At 35.4% G+C, this 13,942-nt stretch overlaps 3 protein-coding genes across 3 annotated transcripts; 1 reads left to right on the forward strand and 2 right to left on the reverse strand.

Moving 5' to 3' along the window:
* The first annotated feature begins 2,487 nt into the window (after window positions 1–2,487).
* On the forward strand, window positions 2,488–3,157 carry LOC126802866 (kiwellin-1-like). The gene has a single exon (XM_050530573.1). The coding sequence runs from the start codon at window positions 2,525–2,527 to the stop codon at window positions 3,080–3,082; it is 558 nt and encodes a 185-aa protein (XP_050386530.1). The 5' UTR covers window positions 2,488–2,524; the 3' UTR covers window positions 3,083–3,157.
* Window positions 3,158–3,273: 116 nt separating this feature from the next.
* Window positions 3,274–7,480, reverse strand: LOC126801864 (AT-hook motif nuclear-localized protein 9). Its single transcript, XM_050529338.1, has 6 exons — window positions 6,993–7,480; window positions 6,064–6,595; window positions 5,150–5,217; window positions 4,748–4,879; window positions 3,914–4,075; window positions 3,274–3,836 (listed from the first exon to the last, which is right to left on the reverse strand). The coding sequence occupies exons 2-6, from the start codon at window positions 6,482–6,484 to the stop codon at window positions 3,606–3,608; spliced, it is 1,014 nt and encodes a 337-aa protein (XP_050385295.1). The 5' UTR covers window positions 6,485–6,595; window positions 6,993–7,480; the 3' UTR covers window positions 3,274–3,605.
* Window positions 7,481–10,914: 3,434 nt separating this feature from the next.
* On the reverse strand, window positions 10,915–13,689 carry LOC126801865 (uncharacterized). The gene is made up of 3 exons (XM_050529339.1): window positions 13,551–13,689; window positions 13,393–13,454; window positions 10,915–13,054 (listed from the first exon to the last, which is right to left on the reverse strand). Exons 1-3 carry the CDS (start codon window positions 13,606–13,608, stop codon window positions 12,935–12,937), a joined length of 240 nt encoding a protein of 79 aa, XP_050385296.1. The 5' UTR covers window positions 13,609–13,689; the 3' UTR covers window positions 10,915–12,934.
* Window positions 13,690–13,942: the final 253 nt, after the last annotated feature.

Raw genomic sequence — 13,942 nt, forward strand, 5'->3', positions numbered from 1 at the left:
AAAACTTAAAAGCTAGCTCTCGCCATGGATGTAGCCGTTCACCTTTTGCTAAGAACGCTCTTGTTCTTCTCCAATTACCAACCCTTTTATATATATGTTGGAATGAGAAGTGCTAGAGCGCCATAATATGACTTCAAATCCATGTCACATCACATTGTCACATTAATAATTAAAATTATATTAAAATGTCATTTTAAATGAAAAGACAATCATATCTTTGTTAATCCAACGGTTCTAAATTATTATAAAAATATTTTTTTGTTCTTTTTATGATTTATACTTTTTCATCACAATAATGCTTTTAAAATACAATTTAAAAAAATATGCTTGAATGTGTGTGCACGCGCGAAATATATATATATACAAATTTTTTCAAATAAGGAGGTCCGCACCAGTAGTTTTGGTGCGGATTTCCATTTTTGAACCACTTTTCGGTCGACGTTCCTCATCTCCACTGTCTAGTATCTAGATAATATTGTGTAGATCATCTCTGCAAAATTTCAGCCAATTTAGTGATCGTTAAGGTCCTCAAAATTGAAAAACAAATGGACGGACTGAATTCTGTCAAACATGAACCGTTCATGTTTTTTAATAGAAAAACTCAATTTTGAGGGTGTTAACGATCACCAAATTGGCTGAAATTTACAGAGATGATCTAAGCAATATTATCTAGATACTAGACAATGGAGATGAGGAAATTCGATCGAAAAGTGGTGCAAAAATGGAAATCTGCACCAAAATAGTGGTGCGGACCTCCGCAGCCAAGACGGGCTGTGTATATATATATATATATATGCACAAAATATATTTATTTTTAAATTTCAGACGATGTAAGATAACGACAACATTTATATTTAGATGAAACTTTTGGTAAGATTCTTTTGGTTTTTTTTTTCTGAAAGGGAATCTTATTTGTTTAAGGTACAATCAATCTATGGGGATATGTAAGGTAACAAATGTTATTTTTCATAAAGTATACATATCTTAATTAATATCATATTTAATATAATTAAGTCGATGATAATCTTTCTAGTGACAAATATGTCGAGATTCATGATTTTTTTATTTAATTAATTTACATTTATAATTAATTAATGTTATAATTGATTAATTCAATTACCACATAAGCACCCCCACACTCGTATATATATATATATATATATATATATATATATATATATATATATATATATATCTCGCCCACGCGCATACACACACACACACACACATATATATATATATATATATATATTTCAAGCATACTTTATATATATTGTATTTTTATTACATTTTAAAAATATTTTGAAAAAAATAAATGATAAAAAAAAGAACTGCAATGTTTTTATTAATAATCTAGAGACGTTAGATTAATAAGGATAAAATTGTCTTTTTATTTAAAATTATATTTTGTGATTATTGTAATTGCTGACATGCAAGGTGACATTGCATGTCACGTTGGATTGCGGCGCCGGATCTAGCGCCATATTATAACACTAAAACATTACAATGATTACATTCATCTGCAGAACAATATATGCAATCTTTATTTAGGGTACGTAATGAATAATTGCTATACTGATTAATTGAAAGGTGTTGTACGTGAATTTACTTTACTTTTAGCTCCATGTAGAAGGAAATGCAAAAAAAAAAAAATATGTGTTGACAGTCACCTGAATCTTGTGCGTGTTAAATCAACACCATTTTTTTTATACTTATGCTAGCAATCTATCGTCCATGCAGTAACAAAAGTATGCATATCCTCCTAATTAAGTCCATGCCCGGTCCAAGCGCATATATGATATCGCTAATTTTTAAGATGGTATATCCTCCTAAATCCTAGACAGTTCTAAGTTTCTCAGACAAGATTAGTCCATTCGTAGTTCTAACGATTTAATTGGTATATAAAGTAGCCCATACGGTATTTAAAAAATATCAAGCAAAATTATATTACATACAATTAATTTGCAAAATTGCGAAGCAAAATTGTGTTATGCGAGTTCATGCCATTTGGTATGATCGAATAACAACACAGCAGATGGCATTTCAAATGAAACAAGAACAATGTCTTGTTGGGTATATATATTTAATTTGCAACTCATTTAACACGAACTTCCAATATATAATTATATATTCACCATTATATATGGTCAACAATCGATAAGATGTTGATCGATATGGGGTTTGATAACCAATGAAAACAACAAAGACATGAATATTCCTCCACTGCAAATATTTCTTTTAATTAGTTAACATTCAGACGGAGACCTGTAGTAAGATTAGACAGGCCAACAGTCTGCGCCGTTGCGGTGATGGGGTGTAATCACTAATCAGCAACTACGTACGAAAGTATATGTTGAACTTTTGATTGGTTCTTCTCAAAAACAAAAACAAAAAACTTTTGATTGGTATCTTCTGCTTCTCTGATTGCTATATATGCTCACCGTTTAATGTTATCATGCATCAAACAGTTCTCACACAATCCCACAAGCAGAGCACTAAGCAAGGACTACTTAAGAGAAAGAAAATGAAGAGCATCTCAAAGGGGTCTGTTGTAGCCATTCTCCTATTGGCAATTTTCTTTGTTAGTGAAGCTCAGCAATGCCGTCCTAGTGGAAGAATCCGAGGAAGGAAGCCCCCTCCCGGACAATGCAACAAGGAGGATGACTCTGACTGCTGCAAAGCCGGGAAAATGTACCCGACATACACCTGCTCGCCACCTATGTCCGGCAACACCCAGGCCTACCTCACTCTTAACAGCTTCGAAGCAGGTGGTGACGGAGGAGGCCCATCTGAATGTGACGGTCAGTACCACGATGACAACACTCCAGTTGTGGCATTGTCCACCGGATGGTACAACGGTGGATCAAGGTGCCTTAAGAACATCAGGATTAATGGTAATGGGCAGAGCGTGGTGGCAATGGTGGTGGATGAGTGTGACTCTACTGAAGGATGTGATGCCGACCATGATTACCAGCCTCCTTGTCCTAATAACATTGTTGATGCCTCTAAGGCTGTCTGGAAAGCATTGGGTGTGTCTGAAGACAATTGGGGTGGCTTAGATATCACTTGGTCCGACGCTTAGCTACTATCTATAAAGCATGTCACATGCACTGGTTGCTTTATATTATGTATCTATAGCGTAATGTGTCCTAGCAGTTGTATACTAAGACTTGATATCATATACATACAATCATATGTACTCTTGTGCTGTCCTTTTTCCGGTCATATTTCCGATTGGTGCCTATTTGCAAGTGTTTGGCTTTCTGATGGATCCGGTATGATCTCTTTAGTACATATTAAGAATAAGAACGTTGTTTATCAAGAATATTCCCACTATTCATAGATACAAGACTCACTCTACAAGTCCAAGGACAGATGAAGGTAAATTGAAATCATGAATGCTAAATGTCAAACTAAAATCTCGACGTAACTGAAAGAAATATGAGTACAACAGGATTCTATCATGACCGAATAAATGAAGTTAAAATTAACAAACCCAGAATCAGCTGGCTTCTGTTTTCCTCACTGGTGCTTCACCGAAATAAGTCTGACTGGCCATGAAACTGAAATATACAATACAATGCATGCCGGCGCAAATAATGTTGTCATCCTCGCATCAAATCAATGTCGCCGTGACTGTTACGCATATCCAATGGTCGTGGTGATGGCCACCCCACCAGCGATGACCCTTGAGGAAAATTTTGATCGGGTGGCATGCTATTATATGGGACAGAGTTGTCAACTATCTGATGGTCGAAGTTTGTGACACCTTCTATAGCATCTTTTTTCTTGGTCTTTGTCTTTGAACTACCCCATATGAAGCTGCCCACTATTACCTGGAATCATCCATCATCAAATTTCAGCTCAAAATGTTATAGGATAACTGGAAGGTAAAGCAATGAAGAAGCTTTACCTGTACAGGGCCAGCTGCAATTAGCATTCCTCCTACTCCTCCACCAACAACACGACCATCAGGACTAGCAAGGGAGACACTAAGACCACCAGTTCGATTTCCGGAGCTACCACTTTCAGTGAGCAAGTAAGAGCCTGATAGACAAATGATCTCAAACCGTCCCTATCGGATTTGCAATTCACAGAAAAAGAAAAGCTGTTTGTTAACAATAAGCAAATAAAGGAACCTCAAAGGGTGGAGACAGGGAGAAACTGATACTGCATACAGAGAAACTGAGGAAGATATGCAGAGAAGCATGCATAATTGTTCAAGCCAGTATGCTCGTATGCACACACCTATACGTATGCGCAGTTTAAGACGGAAAAAAAACTACAAGAAAGGATATACATGAATGTTGATTTAATTCACTATGATATCTTTATAAATGAATGTCAAAACTATTTTGAGTTTTGTCATCTTTATCCTCGGGGTAGAAAAGCAAGCCTCAACCAATGGAATAACCATCTGTTTATAAGACTTGGATTATGATGATATGAGCTCAGTTAAAGGCATAACCCCAAGCATGTACACCAAATATTAAAAAAAAAAACAATTCACAACAAAGAGTAGAACCTTCATCGACAGTTAATATTATCTATCATCTACTAGACATGCCAATAACTATTCGGACATCCTTTTATGGCTACTGCTAATACAATCATTGATGTTAAATAAAAAAGAGACCAGCAATTCGCCCTCGTATTAGAGGCCGACCACTACATTGGACCGATAGCGAAGCCAAGCCGTATAAAGGCAAGCAGCCACTGAGAGTGGAATATCATGATGTATACATACCTCATATGTGACTGTGCCACCAGAAGTGGAGGGTTGACGAAGAGTCACAGTAGAGACAGGACCATTGGCTGATAAAACACAGAGAGCTCTCGGTCCTTGCTGTGAGAATGCCATTATTTTGGTTGCAATGTCCTTCAAGAAAAGATTACAGAATCTCATGACAGAAGAAACTTTTCTGAAGCATCAGTTATATCAGAAAGATAACAGATATTCAAATACAAAAAGAGGCATCAAATGAGTTGTGGAAATACCAAACATGGGTGACTCTAAATAGAGAATCCCTTCAGTTTAAGTACTCAGAAAATCAATTGGAAAATAAATAAATTGAGTATTGTGAACTCTTCATGGTAAGTACATTGTTTCTTTCATAAATATATTTATTGATGAGATGATAGGGCATACTTCTCCCATTGCAATGGTGATAACATGCGGAGTGAAACCCATTCCAGCTGAACCAGACAACATTGCACCTAGAAAATTTGCAACATCACTTTCGCATAAAAAAAAAATGCTAATGCAGGACACAACATATATTCTAAACCAATTATGAAATAGAATCACTTATGGTCAGAATCAATATGCTTCACTGGAAATTAAACCAGTTAACTGTAGCTGTTGCACTTGGCTAACAATCCAGATATAAAACTTTTTAAACAGAATAAAGCATAAGACAGTCAGAAGGACATAAATCTGTGGCTTCATGCTGCACCTATTCAGTAAAGGGTACTTCATTAAAATATCAAAGGATTTTATACATGGAATCTTGCTGAACCAATGCTGCAAAAAACTGTTAGCATTAAGAAGTTAGTACCTGAGGGAGGTAAGCAACTCTATGTCTATGACTATAAATTTAACAAAAAACTATGTCCAACCTAATATTACTTTTTGTTGAAAAATTATTGGACTTTCCTGCATTCCTCTTCTCTTTCTATGTAAGACACAGTTCAGTTCCTTAGCAGGATACATTATGCCTCACAGTTTATTGAGCTACCATTATAACAAGAATGTCTACTATATGTTGCAAGTTTATTGAGCAGTCCACATCAAGTAGCGAGAAAAATTACATGTGATGACTGATGACGAGTATTTCAGAAGTATGCAGGTTTGGAATAGAAACTACTCTCAGATAGTCACAGTTAAAGTATGCCACAGTTCAAACAATAAAAAAACATTTTAAAAAAGTTATTCTTTTATTCTTAACTAAAACAATGAAAACCATTTAAACCATTTCTTTAACTCAGAAGTAATGATCAAAACCAGGTGCACCAATTTATCCTTTTCAATCTCCAAATATTCACAGAAAGTCGGAAACATACCAAGTGATGCTAATTGTTGCTTCTTCCCGGAACCTGGTGGCCTCCCTCTACCTCGCTTTGGGCTTGAAGCTACCATCCCAGGATTTAAGGATGTTGAAGGAGACAGTGCCAATGAAACAGTTCCATCAGGTCCATACTTTCGAGGTCTTCCTCTTTTTCTTTTCATAGATTCACCTTGTGACGCCACAGACAGTGCACCCACATTGACACCATGAGGTGAAATGGTCGACGATGGCTCTACTGGTAATGTTGATCCAATAGAACCTGCTCCCAAATTGGACTGAAATACTGCATTTGGATTAGATAAGGGATGCATGCCTGGTGATCCAAGTAACCCAGACTGTGTTGCAGACCCAGTTAATGATCTAGGTGAATAATAAGAGGCTGACCCCGACATTGCCATATGGTCCCTTCGATCCATGCATTTAGGTTATCTCCCAAAAGCAACTAAGACCCCAACTTTCCAACTCAATACAAAATTTCTCCCCCTGCTCTAATATTCACTTTTCAGGTTTCACTACAAGAACAAGTTCTGCAGTAAAACAAAAGCTTCAGAAGAATGTAACCCCAATGTGAACCTAATGTAGATTCTCTATGTAAACTCACTCCTGAATATCTGAAATAGTTCTAAGCATTTTGTAACTGAAGTTGCTACAACAGAGCTCTCCTTCCACATTGATTAAAAAACTCCTAATATTTTACAGGTTTCACACACAAATAGTCTTTTTTCTGAAATAATTAGGAATTTAAGAACTAAAATGACAGATAAAAGAGACAAATTTCTTACACCTTCAAATGCAAAATGAAACAACTAAGAAAATACAATACAATTATACAGAACATGAAAAAAAAAATAAAGCAAGGAGAAAATTCGAAGGCTGATAAGTTAAAGAAAAGACAAAGATGGAAGTCATTTGTTTACAGCTTACCAAACCCATGAGAGACAGCAAATAGGCTTCATGTTGAAGGTAAAGAACTGAGAGACTGAAACAGGTCCACTGTCACCAACCCATTCCAAAGCCTTTGACACCAAGCAGCTGCAAAGGCAACCCCATAACCATAACCAAGCAAAAGCTCCAATCTTCAAAACCTCAAGAATTGAAAAAGACCCAGCAAAGTCTTCAAGTCAATGCCTTCAAAATGTGAGAAATGCAAAAAGAGAAACACCAACAAAGTCAAGAGTCACACATGCATTATCACAACCCTCTTCCTCTGTTCTTCACTAAGGGCCTGGGAACTAAGAAAAGGAAGAACTTTCAATGACAGAGTGGACAAGAGAGATTCTTGAAGGGGCATTCAAGGTCGAACAGTTTTTGGGGGAATGAAAAAGAGAGGAGCAGGGTCAGTTGCTGCTGGTATTTACTACTTGGCTAAGCACAAGTCCTTATCTCTCTCTCTCTCTCTCTCTCTCTCTCTCTCTCTCTCTCTAAACAAAGCTCTCTTTCTCTGTTGTGTTTGTGACACAAGTGGAACAAGTGGAAGTGGGTGATCAGCCTTTACTCTGGTTTTGGTTTCCTTTGCCTTGTGGGTGACTATCATGGGATAGAGTTTGAGAAGCAAACAGAAACTTGACACAAAAAGCGCTTCTTATTTGGATAATATTCAGATTTCTTTTAATTCAGATAATATCCAACTCAACATATAACTCTTTCTGAGGCCTGGGTTGTATTCAAGTTCTATCACACGCGCACAACCAGAGAATGAGATATTTGTTTTTGGTTTTCCTTTCCGAGTCCATACCAAGGCTTCAACTTGGCATCTGTTCATGTTGATTATACTCTCCTTGGAATCTTGTATGGAGCTGGAGTTGCACTTGTGTCTATATATATCTAGCTGGTATTGAGATGTCCCGGTTACTCCCTCTATGTTAAATTCTAAATAATTAGAGAGAATTAGAGATATACCCAATTTTAGAACCTCTTTTTTAAATTAAATTCACACCAAAATGTTTTTTCAATCTAAATTCAAATTATTTTTCTACAAGCCTATTTTGTCTTTTTGATCATTTCGGTTTCCTTAATCTTAGCATTTATTTATTATATATTTAATTCAATCATTCCATTGATTTTTCATTACTTTAAATTGTTGAAAGATTTGATTTCAAATTTTTCTTAAGAAAAAGTTTTTTATATAACTCATATGAGAGTTTCAGAATACAAACACTTCTTCAGCGTTTATAGATTATACGAGAGAAAACAAAATTTGTTGTGTACTTGTATCATTTGTCATTTTTTTATAATTTTTTAATCTACTAATAAGGTACGTATGTTATTCATGATATATATGTTTTCTCAAATCTTTTCTTTTCGTATTATTATACCAGGAATTTTCGTGTGGTAAACCTTTTGTTCTAGGTTTCAACTTTTCATTTATTTTTGACTCTCTACTATTACGTACCTAATAGATAGAAACATGCATATTAGTATAAAATTCAAATTCAACCTATGAAGAGATCTTTGGAATGATAAAATACCTAACAAACAGGTTGATGTTAAAATTCCTTGAAGAGATGTTAGATATATAAACACATACCTAAATTTTAGGTTGTAATTAAAAATAAAAAACCTACTAAATAGGAATAAAAAACTATATCTCTATCTCAAAGTAAGGTTGTAATAAATTGCTGAAATGAACAAAAACACCTATGAAAATAGAAAATATTAAATTATTTAAAAAGAAGAAGAAGAGGAAAGTACAAATCACCATAGAGTGATTTCGATTTCGAATTGATTTTAGTTTAAAAAGCTTATGAATTCTAGATATGTAATTACAGAAATACTCCTAAATTTATGACGAGTAAAATCTACAATTAAGACAGTTAATGAGAGCAACAATTTACTCATTGATTAATTACTAATTTATATCAGCTTTCAATAGTGGTATTTTGTAATTTAATTTAAAAAATAGTTATAATTCGCTACATAATGAAGAAAAAAGATATGTGGGTTTTTTTTAAAAAGAGTTTCTGAAAATTGGGTATATATTATAAAATACCCCAAATAATTAAGATAAGAAGTAAAATTGAATGAGTAACGGATCGTAAAATTAAATTCAAAATCGTTTATTTTTATTGCGAGTAGTTAAACATAATTTCTGAGAATTCAATTGCTCTGAGGGCTCTCTAACTGAGTACAACACAAAATAGTCAATACTTCTGAGTTACAAGATCACTTAGCAGCACAAACTATATAACTGCACCAATTTTATTTTTTCTTTCTAAACCAATTCTACACCAAATTGCAATCCGTCGTTTGTGTGGTAAAAGTTATATGATGGAGGAACTATGTTCACGAACATGGAGAGCGCGTGAGAAGCATAAAAAGGGGCAAAGGATCACCCAATTGTGTGTTGAAATGTGACCTCACTGAGTTTGTGTCCATGTGAGTATGTGACTTATCGTCCCCCTCTCAACACTTTCCATGTCCTACCGCTGCCCCATCAGTCTTTCTATGATATCTACGAACAAGACTACGAGAGCACTAATAACATCACCCTCCCACCCAGGTCACCTAGGCCACACAGTCCACTCTTTTCCATATCATGAACACACCATTGAGACTTTGAGGATAATCATGTCTCAATCCAGTTGGGGGGGGGGGGGGGGGGGGGTCTTGGAATTGATCGTAGATGTCCCTGTTTCTAAATGTGCAAGTAATTAGTCGCTTATCTACTTTCTCCAGAGCCATGTTGTTGAATGATTTGAATCCATAATGACATGCAAGAGCTAAAACAAATTTCAATGTGAAACTCGTATAAATTTTTATTCTTAATGCGTCGATAAACACTAAAGAACTCTATGATTTTTGAATGAAACTCTATGATTATGATAGTTTTCCTTGTCCGTATGCAAATTGTTGATCAATAATAGGCGGAGAAGGGATGATAGTAGTAAAAGAGAAGAATGCTGCGAGAGTTTGCACCTCTACTAGGACTTGGGGGATTTGATATGATCTACTATCTTAGATACTACATAGAAATTCAGACCTAAAATAATTTTCCATTGGAAAAGTAAAGAGGGTAAGAGTCAGCAAGAAGTTTGAGTTCTATTGGATGAATACACTTTTTCCCTTTTAGAATGTATTGGATGGATACACTTCTCTGTAAGATTCAGAGATTCTTAACAAAAAAATAAAAAAGGAATGGCAAAACAGAGAGATGGACATCAATGTTTCATCTGGTCCAACAAAGGATCTCAAAGTCCAAAAGTGCAAGTGCCTTGAACTCTATTTTTAGAGATATTCCAGGGATTTGTTTATGGTGCAGCGCCGCACACCATGCAGCACATAATCATTACCGTTTAAATTCAAACTTCTAAAATCTTGTAGTTCACATGACATCTTGAGATCAATTTTTTGATTGACTTTTTTTTTTACATACACACACAAAATAGTATACATAGTGTGCAGCACTACATAATAGAATTTTACATATTCTAGCACATCAATATGAATTTTTTCCTATCCATAAACCCACATTCCTACAACTCAGAATTATGGCCTAGTGGCCCTGTGGGTGTCAGCATCAAATTCTCATTTGGAAATGTATGTTTAACCTAGTGTTATTTTGATTGAGATACAGTGAAAATGCCTACATTATGATTAATCCAGTGTCATTTGAATACGAAATGTTGAACATAGTCATCATACATCAAGTAGCAGACTGGTCTTTCCAGACTCAAATACAAATTACCAGAACTCCAGAAGTACAAAACTAACAATATTTTGTATGTAAGGTCCAACTTTGAAAAGTCACATTCTTCAACATCTCTTTAAAAAAAAAAAGATTTGGCATATTGGGATCGTACCCCTTTACAAGCCATCCATTCCGAGTGTTTGACGGCCTCCGTAGATGGGGTTGACTCTCCCAGCGCATGGTGCTGCATCCACAAGGTTTCGAACTCAAGACCTTGCTTAAGCCATAGCAGCTCGTTACCACTACTGCATTCATCCACTGGTGATTCTTCAACATCTCTTCAAATGGAGTTAAGAATACTTGACCTTTTCAAAAAAAAAGAAAAAAAAAAGAATACTTGACAGAAAATGACCCAACAGTTATAAAGCAAGGATTATGTTGGTGGGTGGAGCTATCCTCAACCTATGGTTGTTGGAAACTTGGAATGGCTTGCAGCAATTTGGGTGAACTCAAAAGAAGAAAATAATGATTCTGTAGAAGACTGAAAATCAATGCTGTTTTGAACTTCCTACTCAGGAAGTTATACTAGCTATTTATCAGTAACCAGTTCCTTTTCTATTTTCTATTAGAGGAATGGTCAAATGAAAAAGGGAACAAAAAACCTACTACTCTTGGTAGTAAAGCAACTAAAACAAAGAATGAATGGTTTCTCACCATCAAGCATTCAAAGTGAATTCCCTTCCCTTCAAAAATTTAAAACCTCAGTCAGCATTTTGCATCTAATGCAAAGTTGTATTCCCATTCTCATCTCCTAAGCTGATCTTTATGATACAGTAAGTACAATGGAATATAACAGATACTTTTCAAATAACTAAAGCCTTGGCACCTGCAATGTGAAAGAAATGTACCTGGCTGCACAACTATTATGCGCTTAACCAACTAATATCCTCCCTACCTCTCAGAATGTTTTCACTACATTACATCTTACCCAAACTCTGCCCACTTCTATCAATCAAACAATTCCAGTTGGTGTACAATTCCAATTTCCAAACTACTTGGTGTTCTAAGCATAAAATCCATCACTCCAACCTATGCATACTATTAATCATCTATAATTGGGGCAACAGATTGTAATACGCTGATATAAGTTTTGGCACAGCCGCAGCAAAGGAAATAGAAATAAAGGTAGTTCTGCAAGTTCTACTTCAATTGGACACAACAAAATCATAACCGATACTCTGATCTGGTGATATAGCTATCAGACAATTATGATGCTACTATATATTTTATAGCACCTCTGATCTGGTGAAAGTTGAGGTGTTGTGGCCTGACCCGAAAGCAAATTTCAAAGACAAGAATCAGAGTGGGGGTGTCAGTGGCGTCGGTAAAATATGAAAAATCCAACAAGCTGAACTTTGGATAAAATTATCCCAAAAGGCAAAATGCTCCTAGTTGATTCAATATCTGACTAGACACGAAGGTTGAGTTTTGATGACCGAACCATACAAGGGAAAAACAGTGTTTAACAGTTTTATTACAGGGTTTTTAACTATAACTAATCTCCCATCTGACCATATGTATTGGAAATAATTTACATTACAGTTTGAAGTTGTCACAAGACAATATAAACAAAGGCTATGTTGAGTTGAAACATCTTGCCTGATAAGAAATAGGTTTCCACAACACACCCCACAAAACCTCTTAATGAACCTCCTTTATCCCTGTAACCCACAAGTCCTAAGATTCCTTTCACACCCTTTTGAACAATTTCTAAAATTTGCTTCTGTACATCACAGTAACTATCAATACCATCATCCAAGTAGACTCTCCTGGTTATAGCATACAGCCATACACACATTCAATGAAGCATTGTAATTGTAGCATAGAACTTAGGTATTAGCAAGATCTACAAAAATTAGGTATCTTATAAAAACAAAATCACAAACTTCAGTTAATGGCATGGAGGACATGCCCTATAAGACAGTTTCAAGGCTAATCAGAGTTAAAAACTACTAAAGTATTAATACATCAGAACAGAAAAAGGCGAGCAAAAAGTTTTCGTATTGTTTTAACTGCTCAAGGTTACCAACTAACACATGACATCGTCTTTGTAAGAAAATTGGTTGGAGCAAAATTGTAACAATATCAACCAACAACAATGCAGAAACTGAAATTGCATATTTAAAGGTAAACTCATAACCAGTTCTTAACATGCACAGAGAAGTATTATCATTGAACCTCATTTGTCAACCTCCATCGCTTGGGCAGCTTTCGCCTTTGCCAACGCCGTCATTTTGGTCTTCAACTTCTTCTTGCCCACTTGAAACCCACCTTTCTTCTTCTTCTCAGTACCGTCAACCTATTTTACATAAATTGGTTATAAGCAACCTCAACACTTCACCAATGGAAAAAATAACTCTACTGAATCACTTAGAATCTTTAAGACTTATACTCAATCAAAAAATGAACAACACCCTCACCAATAAAAAAGATTGAATCTTTAGACAACCCATATCTTATTAGTAACTTAGCTCAATTGGGCGTATGAAGAAAGTCCTAAAAGCTACATCTTTGATTAATAAGTTAAAGCTTCCATTCCATACATATAAACTAAACTAAATCAATCAACAAATTCAAACTAATTATGCAGAAAATAACCAAGTAACTATAAACAGCAGATGGAAATACAAGACGTACTTTCATCTTGTTCTTCTTTGCTTGAAGCTTCTTTGCCCTCTTTTCTTTCTCTTCTTTCTCTCCTATCAATCCCCAAAACAAAAGGTTGGAACTTTGTAAGTAAACTTCACATGGTAATGAAGAAAGAAAATTTGTAGAGAGAGAGAGAGATAGCTTACTTCTGAGTTCGAATTCGTGCTGCCTTTTCCGGCGACCAAGATCGTTCTTTTTCGACATTTTCAGTCTCCGTCGCCGGCTGGTTTCTGGTTCTGTTTTTCTGCGCCTAAAACCCTGAGAACCTAAAATATATACTCGAGTTTTGGGCCGGACTATGACCCAATCTGCCTAAACCCGATATTTTATCTTCAACTCACATGCCCAATCGACAAGTTTATTCATGAAAAGTTGAAAATGATATGAATAATGTGAAAATTGCAAAATGCCAACTTCATTAGAATCCCTTGAACCTTAATCACCAGCTTGTTATGTGTGATCAGTGGAATCAAAATGAGAGTAGATATATCAACTTCATTGATTTCCACTTATGATATTTTGTGTGTGTGTTTGTGTC

Source organism: Argentina anserina, chromosome 7 (genome assembly GCF_933775445.1).
Source record: "Argentina anserina chromosome 7, drPotAnse1.1, whole genome shotgun sequence".
In the NCBI taxonomy this organism is placed as follows: domain Eukaryota; kingdom Viridiplantae; phylum Streptophyta; class Magnoliopsida; order Rosales; family Rosaceae; genus Argentina; species Argentina anserina.

Coding starts and splice junctions, on each gene's coding strand:
- LOC126802866 (XM_050530573.1), top strand. CDS start 2,525: ATGAAGAGCATCTCAAAGGGGTCTGTTGTAGCCATTCTCCTATTGGCA.
- LOC126801864 (XM_050529338.1), bottom strand. CDS start 6,484: ATGGATCGAAGGGACCATATGGCAATGTCGGGGTCAGCCTCTTATTAT. Junction 4,880..5,149: donor TCACCATTGCAATGGGAGAA/GTATGCCCTATC, acceptor CTTTTCTTGAAG/GACATTGCAACCAAAATAAT. Junction 3,837..3,913: donor TTGCAGCTGGCCCTGTACAG/GTAAAGCTTCTT, acceptor GGATGATTCCAG/GTAATAGTGGGCAGCTTCAT.
- LOC126801865 (XM_050529339.1), bottom strand. CDS start 13,608: ATGTCGAAAAAGAACGATCTTGGTCGCCGGAAAAGGCAGCACGAATTC. Junction 13,455..13,550: donor GCACGAATTCGAACTCAGAA/GTAAGCTATCTC, acceptor GGGGATTGATAG/GAGAGAAAGAAGAGAAAGAA. Junction 13,055..13,392: donor CAAAGAAGAACAAGATGAAA/GTACGTCTTGTA, acceptor TATGTAAAATAG/GTTGACGGTACTGAGAAGAA.